The following is a 20,243-nucleotide window of genomic DNA, read 5'->3' on the forward strand; positions in this document are numbered from 1 at the left end:
AAACATTATTATAATATTTTTGGGGACTTTGCAATTTTTGTTATTTTTATTCATTTTTTTGAAAAAGAGAGAATAAAGGGAAAGAAGAAAAGAGTAGGATGAAATTCACTATTTAAAAAATCAGGAAAATAAAAATAATGAGGAGGGAATACAAAGTAAGAAAAATCCCAAACGAGAAGAACGAAGAAAGAGTTGATCATTGGACTTGCTTTTGGAATGATTTTATGTTGTTCCGATTTAGACTTAAAATGAATTTTTAGATTTTATATGAAAATAAGAAAAAATTGATTGACCTGTGTTTGATAAAATTTAAAATTAAGATCTGAATATTGAATTTTAAGTATTTAATGATTTAAAAATGATAAAAAATTAAATTAACAAACTGAAACATTTAAAATTTAAGTATTCAATATTTTAGTTAATTTAATAATATTAAAACTAATATCTGAAAAAATAATTTAAAACTATTATAACATTTATATATTACTCATATAATTATATTTGAGTTCATTATTTTTAAAGTGTTTTCACTTCAGTCTATATGATTATAATGTGTTATTAAACCTATTTATTTTAGAAAAACATCCAAGTCTAGTTTCTTTAAAATTCTAGTATAACATTCCTTCACAAATAAATTCATAATGGAATACCAAGTGCCCTCAGTTATTTAAATTTCATCCTCGTATAATCTGATTGAACAAGGATAAATTAGTCATTTTATACTTTAAGAGAGTATAAAAGAGAAGAAAATGATATATACCTAATCATAAAGAGGAAGAAGATCTTGCAGTTGTACATATAGAACAAATGATATATTGTCTAGCTTATCTTCTAAACTCAAGAAAGAATTAGCCACACACCTCTCTCTTTTCTCTATTTTGTGGGTTCCATTAATGGGAGATTGGAGAAGCTTCTTGCAGTTTCCACCTAAGAAACCCACAGTAGTAATACAAGTACATTTAGAATAATTATATTCTTCTCCTATATTAGACCACTTTTGTTCTTGTCAACAGTCTTCAGGTTACCGAATAAGAAACTAAAATAACCTTCTATCTCACATCAAGAAGAGATCATGGGAATTGGAGACACACTGGAGTATTATTTAACAGAGAAACTAAGCGTGAAGAAGCCAAAGAAAAAGAAGCCATTGCAGAATGTATTCCTCAAAGTGAGGATGGATTGTGAGGGCTGTGAACGCAAAGTCCGCAAAGCTCTTTCCAAACTTAAAGGTAAATTTCTTTCTAAGACCAAAAGTATTCCCTGTAGGAGGCTAGCACAAGAAACTTGAAACCTCACATTGTGGGGCTAAACTCAAAGGTATAATCCATTTATCCTCTGCAATCCTAACCGATTTACATATATACAGGAGTGAAATCAGTGGACGTGAACATGAGGGAACAAAAGGTGACAGTGACGGGTTTTATAGATGCTAAGAAGGCAATGAAGGCAGTTCAAGGAACGGGGAAGAAGGCCGAACCATGGCCTTATGTACCTCACAACCTCATAGCTCATCCGTATGTGCCTCAAGTCTACGACAAGAAGCACCTCCCGGATTTGTGAGGGCAAACTGAGGATGAGTCTGTTGCCACCCTAAGCCCTCGGGAGGAGAAACTTTCTACAATGTTCAGCGATGATAATCCATACGCTTGTTCTATCATGTAGTGAAAAGTACTGAAAAACATAATAAATAAGGAGTTCTGATTTGTTTGACAACTAATTACACAATATCAGAAACATCATTAAACATTCAAATGCAAATTAAATCAATGGAAATACATATAAAAGAACCTCAATACTGGGAATTGTCGAACACCCAAGGCTCATGCAAGAAAAAGCTCTCGACCATTCATCTGCACTACCCCTGCAGCTATATCCTCTGTTCGCTTCCTTGCAGCCTCTGCTTGTCTGGAAGAGGCATCAGCATCCTATGGTAAGAAGATAAATAGAATCCATTATTTGTTACAGTTTAACTCAATACAATTAGTTAGTAAGTTACAGGTTCGAGCTTATACAAAATTACATATGCAAACATGTCAAATTAGCTTACTACCACCATAAGGAACATTGACAAGAATATATCCCATAGAAAACATTCTTTCATTGATATGACTTACAATTACATTCTCATGAATTTACACAAAAGAAAATCCTCAATTAAACCCTAGTGATGCTTGTCAATCCAGATATGTCTGTCTTGGTAGCAGATTTAATTCAAATTACACCTTAAAGCAACCACAAGAATAACCACCATCAATTACTTAATCGAGAAAATGATTACGTGGATGTTAATCGCAACTTGATCATGAAAACAAAGCGAATGTTTAAATACAAATGAAGAAGCCCTAGATGAATAAAAAGGAGGACCTTCTGACGTTTCCATGAGAGGAATTGATCTCTACTCAAGGGGCTTTTGTTGTTAGTCTCCAATCGCTGATTCGTTCCATGAAGGATTCTTCTTCAGCAACCCATTGTTCTCTCTCTTTGGCGCGACCCTGGTTTACCCTTGACCAAATGTCCGGGAAGATTTTGTTTATGGTCAAAATACTATTACAGTCCCTCATTATTAATGCAATTTACACAATAGATAAAGAGATGTGATTTTATAGTTTATTTTAGTTATATTTTTGCCCAAAATTTTACACAAAATATATGAGTGCAATAAATTGATGATACTTATTCATGAACCATCAATATATAAAGTAATAATATTAACATAAAACATAATATTTTCATAAGTACATAACGACATATGCGAGATTAAAATCATTAAATTAAAATGAATTAATGATTTTTGAAAAATTTGATGAATATTTATTAGAAAAGTGAGAAAGTAAAATTCGATCAAGCACATATCTCTAGTCATTGCTTATATCTCGATTTGATCGTGAATCAAATCTTAGTGTTTAACATATTAATATTGTCTCCAATATGACGCTTAAACCTTAAAAATTCTTTTAAATTTTTTATAAGTGATATTCCATCTCGCTCCCAATCTCTCTCTAGACACTTGATTCCACGAAGATTTTTATTATATATCATTCAAGATTCAAGGACGTGGTATCTCGTGTTGTACTAAATATTAATTTTTTTTAATTATATAAATTTATATGTTTTAATATTTTTTTGAATAACCAACAAATATTTACTTGATTTTTAATGTTTGAACTTAAAAAAAAGACTATGGAAAAGAGGGACATAAAAAAATCATACTATATTTTTTATAAATAAATAAGATAGGTAAATTGATTTATTTAGTTTGTGATGCATATTTTCAATTTTGTTTATTTTTTTGAAAATTATAAAACAATATATTTATTTATATAATGTATTCACGACGGTTTCGGGATGAGATCGAAACAGGGTAATAATTACCATTTCAGCCCCGATCCTCAATCCACGTCTTTTGGATTTTCCTCTATTCGTTATGACTCTTAGTCAAAGCGAAAAAATTCTCCTCAATCGGTTCTCAGATCGGCTAAGTTTCTGTCAATCCTATTCAAACTCTCAACAGTGCAATTCCTTAATATAAAAAATAATTTTAAGAAACTTTAAAGATAATAAATCATATTTATAAATTAATATTATTTTAAAATTGAGATATCTTTACCAAACAAAAAATACACGAATCTCGATAAACTCAATATCAGTTTCAAGCATCTCCACAACATTTATAAGTTAAAACTTCGTTAATGAATTCTTGTTCGTCCACTTTGGCTTCGTTAAACATCTTTACAACCATGAGGGTTACACTAAATAGGTTTTTTTTTTGTAAGAAGAACCATAATCAGAATAACCTCTTTCCCTCAACTTTTTTTGCAAAATTCACTAGGGTTACACTACTAAGTTGCAGTTACTAGTGAAGACTCATAGTTTAGTGGTGAAGCACACTAGCTCATGTCATAAATATATTAGTTTGAGTTTTCACACTCAATCATTAAAAGAATAATTTTTTTTTAAGTTATTGATCTTTCAAAAATATAATATATTATATATATTGATGCTTAATTTCACAAGGTCTTTGGATGTGTCGAGTCGAGAGTTGTGGTTAAGTTAGATATCTATTGAAGAGTAAATGAATACCTTTCGTCGGATTGTGGGTTGACCCGCTCATGAAACTTAAAAATAATTTAAAATAAAAAAATGTTATAGGTATGTTTCGAACTTACAACCTAACAAAACAAGTATAACCCTTTAACCAAGTGTGATTGTGATATGGTTTGCCGAGGGATAATAATGTCTGTATCAATTGAAAATGGTTAATAAATATTAATCACACTAAGCGATTGGACCAAAGTGTGATTTTACGATGCTAAATGTTAAAAAATATTAATCAATTAATTGATTGACCAAAGTGTGATTTTACGATGCTAAATGTTAAAAAATATGAATCAAATATTTAATTGATCAAAGTGAAAGTGTAATATTACGCGATGAGAGATTATTCGGAAAAAATATGTGATGAAATATGTGTGAAGATAATTTGTTTTATTGAAGTGAATAAATATGGAACGAAATTGTTCAATTTTTTGTTTTAATATATTATTAATGATTTATTAATAAATTTAAACATTAAATATATATTATTATTAATTTTTTATTTATTTCTTTTATATTTTTATCCGTGTGTATTATTAGTTTAGAATCTTGAAAAGAGAGGAGAGAATGCATTTTCTCATCTGATCTTTGGTCAGGATTATAATATTAATTCATTCTTTTAAATTACTTATACTAAATTAACATTGCTAATTATTAACAAGAATATGCAATTTATTTAGAATTTATGTGATTATTAAAATTTGCTTAAGCAATAAAAGAATATTCCAATTCTTTGTGCTTTGATTGTAGAAGTTAAATACAAGTTGTAGAAAAAATATCTTTGAATAAAGATGTTTGAAATTTATAATGCCAACTTGACTATAGATAAGGAAATTGCTTTTCCCACCCTCTTTCATATTTTTACCTCGCCCCACTCTTTAATTAATTTTTAAAATTACTTATTTATCCCTATCATTTTTATATATTTATCTTTCTTATCTTATCTTAATTTACTTATTTTATTTTATTTAATTATTAAATTTTTTATCATTAAATATAATTATTTTTAATATTTTTTCTATTTTATTTATTTAATTAAAAATATAAAATATTATTATTTTTATATTATAATTGTTTAAAATATAGAAAATATTAAAGTGTGTCTTGATTTAATAAAATATAAATATTTAATATTTTATTATATTAATTATATATATATATATACTAATATATTTAAAATACTTATAAAAATTTGAATGATTCAATTTTTTATAAATAAAAATTATCTATTAAATAATAATTAATAATTAAGTTTAATCATAATATTTAATTAATAATATTATATATTAATAATTAGTAAAAACTTAATAATATTATATATTATAATCTAGACAAACATAATATTTTTAACTAATAATTTTAATATATAATATTATTTATTAAATTAGTACACATTTCAATATTTATATATTTTAAATAATTATAATATAAAAACAAATAATATTTTACTATTTTTAATTAAATAATAAAAGTTAAAAAAACATATTAAAAATTAATTAATTAATTATATTTAATAAAAAACTAATAATTAAATAAAATAAAATAAGTAAAATAAAAAAAATAAAAAATAAATATAGAAAAATAATAGAGATAAATAAAGTAATTTTGGAGTAACTAAGGAGTGAGAGGCGGGATGAGAATATGGGAGGGGGTGAGAAAGCACCTCTAGAATGAAACGCACCAACTCTTAAATACGTAATAACTAGTAAAATTATTAATTTGCAAGTTAATTTAAATTAAAAATATATCTTGTGTATGGTTAGGTCCGACCTTAAAGGTTTGATATCAATGTGCCCTATGTTATTATATATTATTTTTATCACTTTTTAAAAATGTATAATAGTTTAATGTTTAAACTCACTATAAATAATTTAACTTAATGATTAGTTATTTGGTTGCATGCCCTGTCCTATGTATATGATTAAGAGATACAGGTATAAAGTATTAAAAAAAATAATTGAGCTTGAAAATATTTTGAGCTTCTAATTGTAAATTTTACTTGGTAATTACATCTAGTATATCTATGTTCAACACTAAATAGGCAAAATCACAGTTGTTCATATAACAAACAATAAATGGGATATTCACCCCAAATAAATACCTTCAATATTATTGCCTGTATATAATTTTTGTAATGTCAATCTAAATAAAGTGCAATAAACTTAATTATTTAATACAAAACACGATGTTTTAATGAAACAAATAGAAAACTCACCAGAGTGAGTCTTAAAAGGTTACAAATCTATTTTACTAAATTTTTTGCTGAAATATGTAAACATAAAACAATGTAAAAGATAATAAACATAAAATTCAACATCTTTGAAGTCAACTGTATATCTTTTATGCAAAGATTCCATGAAAATTGACAAGCATTTTAGAGGGACTAATTTATTCTTTAGTGGAATATTAAGTAAAATATTTCCATTAGCACATAATATGCAGGTAAGCACAGTGCAGCCCACTCTACATGGCAGCAAATTTATTAAAAGAATTTAAAGTTTTTTTTTAAAATTTAAGTAAAATATTTTCATTAGCACATAATATGAAGGTTGTAACTTAATAGTTCAAGATATTTTTGTTTAGTCATAGGTTAAATAAAATCTCATAAAAAACAATTTTATTTTAAAATTTAAACTAAATCTAGAAAAAAAAATCACTTTTTGTTCTACTAGGATTAGGGCAACCCAAAACTTGGGCCATAAAAATATGAACTAAAAAATTCAAGTATACACTTAGGACTTGTTTGGTCTTAAGGTTATTTGGACAAACTTAGGCCTTGTTCGGATTGGGTTTTTGAAAAAACCTAGAGAGTGAAAAAAGTAATGATTGGTGATAATTTTGAGAAGGTGATGATTATTTTTGGTAAAAAGAATTAAAGGGCATTGATATATATGAATAAATAAAAAAAATTTAAAATTGAAGGTATTTTAGTATTTTGGTTAATGAAATGAGTGATGTGATTGTTGACAAGTGATTAGAAAATTGATTTTGGATGAATTTTTTAAAAAATGAAAAGAACATGCCTTAGTTTATATCCAAATAACTATATGTTATAAGGAGATGTATGATTGAATGGTGAGCATAACCCAATATGAAAGGACCTTACTATTTTCCCCTATATCATATTCTATGGAAAGAGATGTATGTCACAAAAATTTCAATTAAAAAATTGAGACAAATGTCAATTTTGCTCTTTTCCTCCTCTCTCATCTTGATTTTGTTGCTAACAAACTATCACATGTACAAATCAGTTATTTAAAGTAAGAACCAAATAAAAATAAATGGTTTTCTTTCTACACGTACAGACATATGGATTGAGAGAGAAGAAACTGCTTATAATGCTACAAATAAAATGTTACCTTATCAGATGGGGCAGTCAATTTACATCCAAATTTCATGCTTAAAACTGAAATGTCAGCTGAAATTTCATTTAAATATACACCTAAAATTGAAATTCATGGAAGACCCATATTTAATTTTTGCAAGTTTATATTAGTACATATTATAAACCAATCTGCCACAATAAGTCATTCTTATGGAAAAATAGACCCATTTCAATTCTGTAATAAAGAGTATTAGAAATGTTGACATTAATAACAGTACAAGTGCAAAGATGTTTTTGAAATATCAAGTTATAAAATTGATCATCCAAAAATAAAAATAATAGTAGATATATTAATGACAACAAAGTACACAAATTACAATTATTTTGAGACAAGAAGTATTTAACCGGTGCACTATATCCATAGTATGGCATCCATCCAGCACCGGATAGATTTATATTATTCTGAGTTGACATATCTTTCCACCGAACTAAGAAAGGTTTTGGGGGGAACAACGATAAAACTCTATATCAGTTTCAAGCATCTCCGACAACTTTTTGAATCGTATGGTCGATCATTTGGCTTCATTTGAATGCACCATAAGGCCACCAACATCATTTTTACGCACAATCACTGCCTCCCTCTTCATTCACTTCTCTCATTTCTATAAATATTCCATCATTGAATTGCTTGTAATCCAAGCGGGGAAGTAAATTTGACTTGAGCAATCGGCTGATGACTCCATATTCTTTCTTTTACTAGCCCATTTCACATTAACAACATCTCCGAAACTATAGACATCTGCTTTATATGATATCCCTCCAATATTTCTATAAAAATAATTCAGGGCAATGTAGACCCATGGTTCCTCTAATTGCAGTTAAGGGTATGATACTGTCTTGTGTGGGATAATGTTTTGCAAGACCAAAGTCAGACACTTTGGGATGAAATCCTTATCGAGAAGGATATTGTGTGGTTTGATGTCAAAATGCAAGATTCTCACATCACAGCCTCGGTGGAGATACTCGATCCCACGTGCGACTCCTACGGCGATCTTGAAAATTTGTTCGGTTGTCAAGGATACATTCACTTCTTTTGAAAATATATGCTTCTCGAGAGATCCATTGGGCATGAAGTCATAAACTAGAGCGCGTTTAGACCTCTCCGCACAAAATCCAATAAGTTGAACCACGTTGACATGGTAAATTCTTCCTAAGGTAGAGACTTCGTTAATGAAATCTTGTCCATCTGCTTTAGCTTTGCTCAACATCTTTACAGCCACAAGGGTTCCACTACGAAGAGTTCCTTTGTAGACAGAACCGTATCCTCCTTCTCCCAATTTATGGCGATATCCATTAGTCATCCTCTTAATCTCCCAAGAAGAGTATCTTATAGGCACCAAATTGTTCTGACCCCTCAAGAAGTCTTCGATGCAGTCGAATGTTGAGAAATGTCTTCTCTTGAATTTGTAGATTAGAAAACCGAAGACAAAGGGCATGCAACATAATTTCATTAAAAGGAATTGAGCTGTGTAATAAAAGTTTGAGTAAGATTAAACCTGTTAGAGAAAATATATTATGCATGTTTTATGATATTGTTCACATGTAACAATTTTGAAAGGAAATGAAGTCTTACCCATGATTATAACTGTGAGAAGAATAAACAAGTCATCTGAAGAAGAATAACATATAATTAGACTAAAAAAATTCAGGTCGTCTTTCTCTCAAACATAAAACTCTAAAGTCTAAGATAAAATATATATAATAGACTTACACATGATATATTTGATAGGTTGCTGCCATTTACTTCGAAATTCTGCAAAATTTGAGTAAGTTATAAATTAGCATGTCATTACACTAACAAACTTAATTTTTCATATAAAACTCTGTTTGGGTTGAAGTAAATTAAATAAACCTTGATTTAATTAAAAATTTTGAGTTACTCTGAATTATTTTATGAAAAAGATTTGAAAAATATTAATATATAATGATAAAATCTATATTTTTAAAATATATGATAATTTAGTATTTTAATATTAAATGTAATATAATTGATAAAATAGATGAGATGATGTTTAATTATTTTATTTAAAAAAATTACACTTACCATTCCAACCTTGCCTGCCTGCGGTAAAACATAGAACCACACTCTCAATGAAAAAAATCCAGGCCTCAATGATATAAATCCTGAAGAACTCTGTTGTTTCAGTAAATAAATAAATTAAGAATCCCATAACAACATGATCCTTAAATTTACAAATGAATACTTGAAGTAAAATGTTATTAATAAATAAAGCTCATTTGTGTGATTTGAGTAAAAAGGCTTTGGCCGGGTTGAATGTCGCATAGTTTTCAAGTCAATTTATTTGTTGCGATCTTTCCAGAATTATATGTATAACATGATCTTTCATTATTGCTAAAACTGTATCGTTAGAATTTGTGGCCCGAATTCTTCTTGGGTCAGCGGGCTTTGCCCGCACTGTATGGACTTATAGTCTTAATGGTCTAACCCCTTTTAATTCACATCATATTCTAGGGTTAGACAATATATAGAGAATGCTGCCGTCTTTTCTCTCATTCAGTTTATTACGCTGTTTCACCAAAATCTGTACAATCTTCGATATAGTGAACTTCTCTTCTGCCCGTGGTTTTCACCCGTAAAGTGTTTTCCACCGTAATCTGGTGTTCGTTCTTCTTTATCGCTTTTATTCTTTTTTATGTGGTTTGATTCTAACAAATTGGTATCAAAGCCAAATTTGTTTGTTTTATTTTTTGGTCATGACCACGATGAAATACGATATTCCGCTTGCTGGATCGTAACACCAGATTTGCGTTATGGCAAGTGAAGATGCGAGCTATTTTGGCACAGATGGAATCTGGAAGATGCGCTATATGGCGGCTGACAAGATGCATGTCTTCGTGGACTGATGAGAGAAAGCAACGAGCAGATCGTAAGGCTCTATCGCAGATTTATCTGCATCTGTCGAATCAGATTCTTCAAGACTGTTTGAAGGAAAAAACAGCTGCTGCACTCTGGCTAAGATTGGAGCAATTATGTATGACGAAAACGCTGACTAACAAGCTACACTTGAAGCAACGCTTGTATTCCCAACGTATGTCTGACACTCTTTAGAAAATCATTAACTGTTTTAAAGAAATAGTCTCTGATTTGGAATTATGGAGGTTAAGTACGATGAAGAAGATTTAGGGCTGATATTATTGTGTTCACTACCTCCTTCGTATGCTAATTTTAGAGATACCATTCTCTATAGTCGTGAGACTTTGACTCTGGATGAGGTTTATGATGCACTCTTCTCGAAAGAGAAGATGCATAAACTGTTGGTTCAGATAACATGGCTGAAGGCTTGTTGCACGAGGCAGACAGCAGGAGAGGTATTCTAGCAGCAATAACCGTGGTAGGTCAAAATCCAAGAACAGGGATAAGACATGTAGGTACTGCAAGAAGAAAGGCCATATTGTTGTTGAGTGTTATAAGTTACAGAATAAGAATAAAAGGGCTGGTGAGGATCATAAGATCAATCAACCAGAGAAATATGGCGAAGCTGATGTTGCTGAAAAGTACAATGATGGAGAACTCCTCGTTACGTCTGATATGATTCGAAACAGAGCGACGAATGGATTCTTGATTCTGGATGCATGTTTCATATGTGTCCTAATCGGGACTGGTTCTCTACATATGAAGTGGTCTTTAGAGGTACCGTTGTGATGGGTAATAATGCATCTTGCAGAATTGTTGGTATTGGTACGGTTAGAGTTAAGATGTTTGATGGCACTATTCGAACACTTGGTGATGTAAGGCACGTTTCTGACATGAAGAGAAATTTGATCTCATTGAGTATTCTTGATTTTAAAGGGTACAAATATACCGGTGAAGGTGGAGTTGTGAAGGTCAGCAAGGGGTCTCTTGTTGTGATGAAGGAACTCAGGAAAACTGCCAATTTATATGTTCTGCAAGGCTCTACGATTACATGTGATGTTGCTGTTGCTAGTTCGTCTTTGTTTGATTCTGATGCAACAAGATTATGGCACATGCATCTAGGTCACATGAGTGAGAATGGCATGTTCGAATTGAACAAGAGAGGACTTCTTGATGTGCAGGGTATTACGAAGCTGAATTTTGTGAACACTGCATTTTTGGTAAGCAGAAAAGAGTTAGGTTCTCGGTTGGTATTCATAATACGAAGGGGACACTAGACTACATTCATTCTGATTTGTGGGGGCCTTCTAGAGTACCATCTAAGGTGGTGCGTTCTATATGTTGACTATTATAGATGATTTCTTCAGGAAGGTTTGGCATTCTTTTTGAAACAAAAGAGTGACGTGTTTTCTACCTTTAAAGAGTGGAAGTTAATGATTGAGAAGCAGACAGGGAGGCAAGTGAAGCATCTCCGAACTGATAACGATTTAGGAGTTTTGTTCTAATGAGTTAATACTTTATGTAGAACTGAAGGTATTGTGAGGCATCATACAGTTCGGACATAATCCTCAACAGAATGGAGTTGTAGAGAGGATGAATAGGACTTTGATGGAGAAGGTGCGTTGTATGCTGCCTTAATGCTGGGCTACCGATGTCGTTTTGGGCTGAGACCGCTTGCGTATGCATGTCATCTCGTTAATCGCTCTCCTTCGACTGCTATTGATAAGAAAACTCCACAAGAGGTATGGACTGGTTCTCCGGCTAGTTATTCTGATTTAAAAATTTTCGGATGTCCTGCGTATGCTCATGTGGATAATGGGAAAGTTAGAGCCTCGTTCGGTGAAGTGTGTGTTCATAGGGTTTAAGCAAGGTGTGAAGGGATACAAGTTGTGGTGTCCTGAGACTAGTAAAGTCGTCATAGTAGAGATGTTGTTTTGATGAGATTAGCATGCTTCAGGGGTCTCCGTCTTCAACTCCCTCCGAGGGAAATCAACAGAAGTCAAGTATTGAGGTGGAGCTTGAGATTGGGTTGAAACCTACACCAGAGAAAACTCCAGAGCCTATTCCAGTTTTAATGGATGATGCTAGCTCCTCAGAAGCACCTCCACAACATTCAATTGCTAAAAATAGGCCTCGTAGAGAAATTAGACGCCCTCAGAGATATGCATAGGCTGATTTAGTTGCGTATGCATTAAATATGGCTGAAGAGAGTTGATTCAGAAGAAGAACCTGCGACATATTCAGAGGCGATTACCTGCAAAAACTCTGGTATGTGGATAATCGCTATGCAGGAAAAGATAGAATTGCTTCACAAGAACGCTACATGGGATCTAGTGAAGTTACCAAAGAGCAAGAAGGCTGTTCGCTGTAAATGGGTGTATAAGAGAAAGGAAGGTACGATGGGAGTGAAGAAGCCAGGTATAAAGCCAGGCTTGTTGCAAAGGATATATTCAAACTCCAGGTGTTGATTTTACTGATGTATTTTCTCCAGTTGTGAAACATAGTTCTATTCGGGCTTTACTAGGTATTGTGGCATACCACGATCTTGAGCTTGAGCAATTAGATGTAAAAACTGCATTCTTACACGGAGAACTTGAGGAAGACATCTACATGCAGCAACCAGAGGGATTCGTAGCCTTAGGAAAGGAGGACTATGTATGTCAGCTGAAAAAGTCTCTTTATGGTTTGAAACAGTCACCGAGGCAATGGTACAAGAGATTTGATACATTTATGACCACTCATAATTTCAGGAGGAGCAATTACGATAGTTGTGTCTATTTTAAAGTATGTGATGATGGGTCGTTCGTTTACCTGTTGTTGTATGTTGACGATATACTAATTGCCGCTAAAGATCAAAGAGAGGTCAGAAAGGTGAAAGCACATGAGTAGCGAGTTTGAGATGAAAGATTTAGGTGCAGCAAAGAAGATGCTTGGAATGGAGATTCTTAGAGATCGACCGGCTGGTAAATTGTACATAAGTTAAAAGAGGTACATCGAGAAAGTCCTTAATAGGTTTAACATGCAAAGTGCCAAGCCAGTAAGTACTCCACTAGCTGCTCATTTTAGACTTTCGTCTTCTTTGTCACCACAGTCAGATAGTGATGATGATTATATGTCGCGAGTGCCATACTCTAGTGCCGTTGGCTCCCTTATGTATGCTATGGTTTGTTCACGACCTGACTTAGCATATGCAGTTAGTGTTGTTAGTAGATATATGGTAAACCCTAGTAAGGAACATTGGAAAGCAGTTTAGTGGATTCTCAGATACTTATGTGGTTCTACTGATGTTTGTTTACAGTTTGGGAAAAGTAGAGATGGAGTTGTCGGTTACGTTGATTCAGATTACGCTGGAGATCTTGATAAGAGAAGATCATTGTCTGGTTACATTTTTTTGTGTTGGTGGTTGCGCTATTAGTTGGAAGGCTATGTTGCAGGTTACAGTTGCTTTGTCTATTACAGAGGCAGAGTACATGGCGATTACAGAAGCTTTGCAAAGAAGCAATTTGGATGAAAGGCTTGTTTGGCGAACTTAGTGATGATTTGCAGATTTCTACAATCTTTTGTGATAGCCAGAGTGCTATTTTTCTGACAAAGGATCAGATGTTTCACGAGAGGACTAAGCACATTGATGTACGATATCATTTTGTGCGTGATGTGATTGCTCGTGGTGATATTGTTGTGAGCAAGGTGAGTACACACAATAATCCTGCAGATATGATGACCAAGTCACTTCCTATTACCAAGTTTGAGCATTGCTTGAACTTGGTTGGTCTTCATTGCTGAGCTATGCCCTTAAGGGCTTTGGTGGAAGAGGTTTGATTTTTGTGGTTATGCTATCAAAGATTGTAATTCGTTTTAAGGTGGAGATTGTTAGAGTTTGTGGCCCGAATTCTTGTTGGGTCAGCGGGCTTTGCCCGCACTGTATGGACTTGTAGTCTTAATGGGTCTAACCCCTTTTAATTCACATCATATTCTAGGGTTAGACAATATATAGAGAATGCTGCCCGTCTTTTCTCTCATTCAGTTTATTACGCTGTTCACCAAAATCTGTACAATCTTCGATATAGTGAAACTTCTCTTATGCCCGTGGTTTTCACCCGTAAAGGGTTTTCCACGTAATCTTGGTGTTCGTTCTTCTTTATCGCTTTTATTCTCTTTTATTGGTGGTTTGGATTCTAACATGTATGTACGTCTTTATTCGGATGGAGATTATATCATTAGTGATAATTTTGAGTTGAGTTTGTTTTTGATAAAAATATTTAAATATTAATATAATAATTTAAAATATTTAGTATTTTAGTATTTTTAGTAAAGAATTAATTAAAAATATAGAATATTTTAATATTATGTGTGATAAATTAATTTTAAATGATTTAAAATAAATAATATTTTAATATTTAATTGTTCCCTATTATTTCTCTATTATATAGTATGTATTATAAAAGGGGAAGGGGGAGGGGAAGGGGGAGGGGAAGGGGGAGGGGGAGGGGGAGGGGGAGGGGGAGGGGGAAATGGTGACTGGTTTATGTAAGAGAAATGGAAGATAAATTCTCAAAGTAAAAGTAGAATCAAAATATGGGTATCCAGAATCATATTACATTTGCATAAGAACCTGGAGAATATATAATTAAGGAATAATGTCGAATTTTATGGCTCTTTTGAAATGTTATTTATTAATTTTTGATGACTCTTGTCATGATTTAAAACCAATTATACTTGTTTGTTATTTATTGCTAGAAAAAAATTATCGCTTTTTAGAAAAATACATAAGTCTAATAAAATGTACTCACCAGAATTTGACAGTTGGTCGTCGGGGCACATGTCATTGTAGTTGGAGCAAATATTAGGATCATGATAACCCAAACAAGACGCCCTTTTCTCACAATTTCCGCAGTAGAAGTACCAACGAATATGAAATCCAAAGGCCAGAGCGTTGTGTATGTCTTGGTAGGAAATACTAGTCATGTTGCTGCTACCAGTTACCATGTCGAATAATCTGGGATCAGAGCTATAACTCAGGCTTTCAACCGTACAAGAGTTTTCGATGTCGCTCAACTCTATCCATGTGCTGCGTACCAGAGCGTACACATGAAATCTGCCAGTGTTATTGATGATGATAACTCATGATTGCAGGAAGCTGAAACGTCTATGTAGTCCTTTCGACCTTTTACCGAACTTCACACCTCAACAACATTACTTCTACTTGTATTCTGCGGTAAAAATCTATAAAATTATCTGATCTGAATTGATGATCAAAGTGGAGGAGAGAGGAACAGTCATCGCCGGCCGGAGTCTTAGAAACACGGATTGAGTTCATGCTCATGTTGATGGACCGAACCTGGAATTTGTTATTGGCGGACCCTAAGGAGAGATATGTTTGGTTGTTCTCGCATGAGAGACTGAAATATTCGTCATGTATGCATTCTTTACTGTCGATGCTCTTCAATCGGAATGGGAAACTGATATTATTAATATCCCCGCAAGAGGAGTACGAGGAGGAAGAGCTCGAATCCGCATGACATCCAATTAGGAGAAGGAGAATGAAAAGAGTTGAAGAATAATAATATCCACCGGAGGAGCTTCCGCTGCCTTTACCCATAATTAATTAATTAGTAACTAGAGAGAATATTGAATGATAGAGCTGCAAGAAGGGAGAGGGTACAAGTGTTTTAATTGATCATATGAATAATTACGAAGAGATGAACAAGTCAAAGTTGGCGTGCTCTAAAATTACAAAATAAAGGGTTGAATAAGCTGAACCATTTCCTGTATATCCAACTTTTTTTTTTAAGCATATACACACCTTTTCATTCATTCTCCTAAAATAACCCCATTTCCATTCATTCTCCTTTCTGGTGAAATTTATTAATTAACCCACTAATTACATATTTTCTTATTAAATTTAATAATTACTTAATTTTATAATCTTAATATATATAATAAAAATTAATAACATTTTATTAAATAATTAAAATAAAATTTAAATATTATATATTAAAATAAAATACATTATATAAATATTAAAATAAAATATATTAAATAAATATTAACATATTTTATCTTTATTTAATTTTATAAATATAATATATATAATTAAAATTAAACATATTAAATTAAATAATTCAAATAAATATTATAAATTAAAATAAAATATATTATATAAATAATAAAATTTATTTATCTGTATACATCTTATTTATTCTTACAATTTTATTTTATTCTTATACCATATATATAATATATTTATTTGAATTATTCATTTTTATCTTTACTTAATTTTATCAATATATTATATTTATTTTTATTATAAGACATGATTTCTTTTTATAAATATATTAATTCAATTTTATTATACAACTTAATTTATCTTTGTACATTTTATTTTAATATTCATATAATTTATATTTATTTATTTTTATTTAATTTTACAAATATAATATATATAATTAAAATTAAATTTATAGTTGTAAATTCTTTAATAGTCAAATTATAAATGTACTTTAAATTAATATTATAAACTAAAATAAAATATCTTAGGTAAACATTAAAATAAAATGTATATTTTATCTATATAGTTTAATTTTATTTATATAATTTTATTTCAATGTAGTTTATATATATTTATTTAAATTATTTAATTTAATATTTCCAATTTTAATTATATAAATTTTAATTATAAAATGAAGTAAAGATAAAATATGTGTGTAATTTTAATATTTATATAATATGTGAACTAGAATTGCCAAAAAAAAAAAATTGGATAACAAATTCAATGGGAACAACAATAATGTTGATCTAAGAGAACTTCAAAATATTCGATACAAAGATTTGTGTGCATTATTTACAAAGGAAGCAGAAAGAGATGACACTTATAGGGATTTGAAATATATTCTACTTAGCCAATCTAAGTCGGTGAATAATAAGTTACAACATGATATTAAGACTCATACACCACTTGGATTAGCTTCTAGCAACTATACCTCTATTAAAGTCAAATAAATTAAATCTAAGAAGAAAATAGAATTTGATAAGAAAATAAAATTTGGCTTAGAGAAGAATTAAAAAAAAAAGAAATCAAAAAAAAAAAAAAAGGCAAGATATAATAAATCAGGTATGTCATTGTTTCACTCTAGATAACAATAATTTTGTTATTCATTAAAAGTTATTATTTACTAACAACTCTTAAATTGTTTTACTATTTCAGTCTTCAAATTCATTGCCAACAACTACTGCATTATCAACTCCACAGTCACCACACTAGAACAAAAGTTTGAGCATAGACGTTGATACTCCATTTACTGTTCTTTTTTCATCTCAACTTTTACATACGAGTTACACGTGTCAGCTTAAATATATCCATGTAAAAATTATGTAAAACTATTTAAATAATAATGTCAAAGCATTTATACCTTCATGTAAAAGTATTTACACCTTTATTTAAACCCAACTAGAGAATAAAATATAAAACAAATGCTAACGCGTGAAGATTTTTCACTTCTATTTACAGTTCTATTAGAAATGAAACAAGCGTTAACGAGTGAAGTTTGCTTCACTAGGTATTTATAGCTCTAATGAAAATGAAACAAGCGCAACCCTATTGAAATATATGTATGTAAATTTTATGTAAAACCATTAAAAAAGTAATGTAAAAGCATTTATACCTTCATGTAAAAATATTTGCACATTCATTTAACAGAACTAGAGAATAAAATATGAAACATGATTAGAACTAAGTTTTACATGATAATTTCATTTATTAACGCATTTAATTCTTAATAATTATTAGTTTTACATGTTAACTTCTACTTTTGTGTATAATTCTTAATAATGATAGTTTTACATGATAAGAAAAGGAGATTGTAATCCCCGAAAATCCTACAGTAGGCATTGTGTGTGTCATGCGGGCTCAAAGTGGCTCGAGATTCGACAATTTCAACCATAGTTTGCGTGTTAGACATCTTTTTAATCTAAAACATTATCTAAAAGTTTTTTATATCACTTGATAACTTTTAAAATTAATTATAAAAATAATTAACTTTATTAAAATTTTAATTATAATCTAGGAATTTTCGATAAATAAAATGATGATTTAATTGTTATAAAATCCGGTTAAATTAATTAAACATAATTAATAAATGATTATTTATTTAAAAATAGAGTCGTCAATTGATATTGTGAAGATTAACAAAAATGGTGTACGTGTACAAACATATTTTACACTAGAGTTTCGTTTGGTTCGAAGTTTTGTGATACTCGAGAACGGGTTAGTGCTATGTCCTCCATATCCGTTAAAAAAACAATCTCTACTTTATAAACTTAGCTTTTTGAAAATCGGTTGATTAATGTTTTGTTTTTTAACAGATTATTCTTCTGGTCCTAGTCATCCTTCTAGGTTTTAACATTATTTGAAATATTAAAACAATAATATTAAAATGCTGGTACTAGTTGTGGATGACCGCTAAGGAAGATTACACCTGAAGAATATCAGTCATTATTAATGGTGTTAGTCGAAATATTTTTTTTAGAAACATCTGGAAAATATTTTGAAATCATTTTCCGATCTCTTGAGATTTTTGGAAAATGGATTTAAGTCCCAAATTATAATAATAATTTTGGATTTTAAAAAGTGGAACCAATCATGCCTTAGGACCAAAGTCCTAGGGTTTGGGTCCGATTTTATCGATTGGTATCCAGAAACCCACAGTTTGGGCTCAACAACTCCCGATTTGAGTACCGGTGTCCCTCGATCAAGGTGCTAACTAGTCTAGGTGTAAAAACCTATTGGTCATGGGGCTTGGACTTAGGAACTCTTAATCCTGGGTATGGGATTCTCGGTCCCAAGGTTAGATCTATCAATCATGGGTCTTGATATTCTCAATCCCCGATTCAGACATCTTGGCCCCATATCTTGGTAGACTCGGTCCTAGGTTTTGGTTTCTCGAACGTGGGTCTTGGGAGTCTCAGTCCCAGGTCCGAATTTTATCAGTTCTTGGTAAGAATAATCAGCCGGATCTCTTTATCTTAGCACAAAAACATCAGTCATAGGCCTCAATCCTAACTTAAGAATACCGGTTCTAGGTCTCGGTCTTGGCTTACTTTTCTCTATCCTTAGTCTCGGTCCGGCTTAGGGATCCTCGGCCAGATCAATTGGTCTTAGGCTAACAAGTCTCAGTCCTAAAGAATACAATGATCTATTTTTTAAATTCATTTTTTAGCTCTAATTCTTTGATCCAATAGCTTGGGTAGCTTCAAAAACTCCTAGAACATGTTGATTATCATCTCAAAGTATCAATCGATCCGGATGATGATCAATTTGTTCAAAACAATTTGTGATCAAAATTTGGTTTTTTAATTTTAAAGATGTTTTGAAGTGAAAGGAACTATCCAATAGCTTCTTTATATCACATATATACTTGATTGGCAACAAAACAAGAAAATTGGTTGTTCGTTTTGACCAATTCAAGAACTCAAAATTTTCATTTATATTGAAAATTTGATTTTGATTAAACATGATAGATATGAATTAAAAATGATCCAAATAGTTTCCCAACATGTTTACAATCATGTTGGGAAACTTTTGATACTATGATTCAACAAAATTAATCCCAGAATAGCTAACCTACTTTCTTGATTTTGAAAATTCAAATTTGGATTTTTGTTATTTAGATTTATTTATTGGTTCTATCCCATCCATATAGTTTCTAAAAGATCCTATGATAAATATTCAACCATAAAACCACATGAACAAGAATCATACAAGTTTTTGTAATTTGAAATATAAAAATTCAAAATTCAAACTATAAATATGAATTAAAGAGTGATTGGAACCTTACCAAGGATTGGAGAATACTCCTTGATCATTAAGGAACATTTCGGGATGCTCAGATC

At 30.9% G+C, this 20,243-nt stretch overlaps 1 protein-coding gene and 2 pseudogenes across 1 annotated transcript; 1 reads left to right on the forward strand and 2 right to left on the reverse strand.

The window, feature by feature from the left end:
* Window positions 1-1,026: 1,026 nt before the first annotated feature.
* On the forward strand, window positions 1,027-1,710 carry LOC124931361 (annotated as a pseudogene).
* On the reverse strand, window positions 1,660-2,457 carry LOC124930299 (zinc finger CCCH domain-containing protein 15 homolog; the record flags this gene model as incomplete). Its single annotated transcript, XM_047470656.1, is given in 3 exon segments — window positions 1,660-1,831; window positions 1,833-1,925; window positions 2,365-2,457. Coding segments are annotated over 3 exon segments (228 nt in total), but the record flags the coding sequence as incomplete, so codon positions are not given.
* Window positions 2,458-7,745: 5,288 nt separating this feature from the next.
* On the reverse strand, window positions 7,746-9,651 carry LOC124931163 (annotated as a pseudogene).
* Window positions 9,652-20,243: the final 10,592 nt, after the last annotated feature.

This window comes from Impatiens glandulifera, chromosome 3, assembly GCF_907164915.1.
Source record: "Impatiens glandulifera chromosome 3, dImpGla2.1, whole genome shotgun sequence".
In the NCBI taxonomy this organism is placed as follows: domain Eukaryota; kingdom Viridiplantae; phylum Streptophyta; class Magnoliopsida; order Ericales; family Balsaminaceae; genus Impatiens; species Impatiens glandulifera.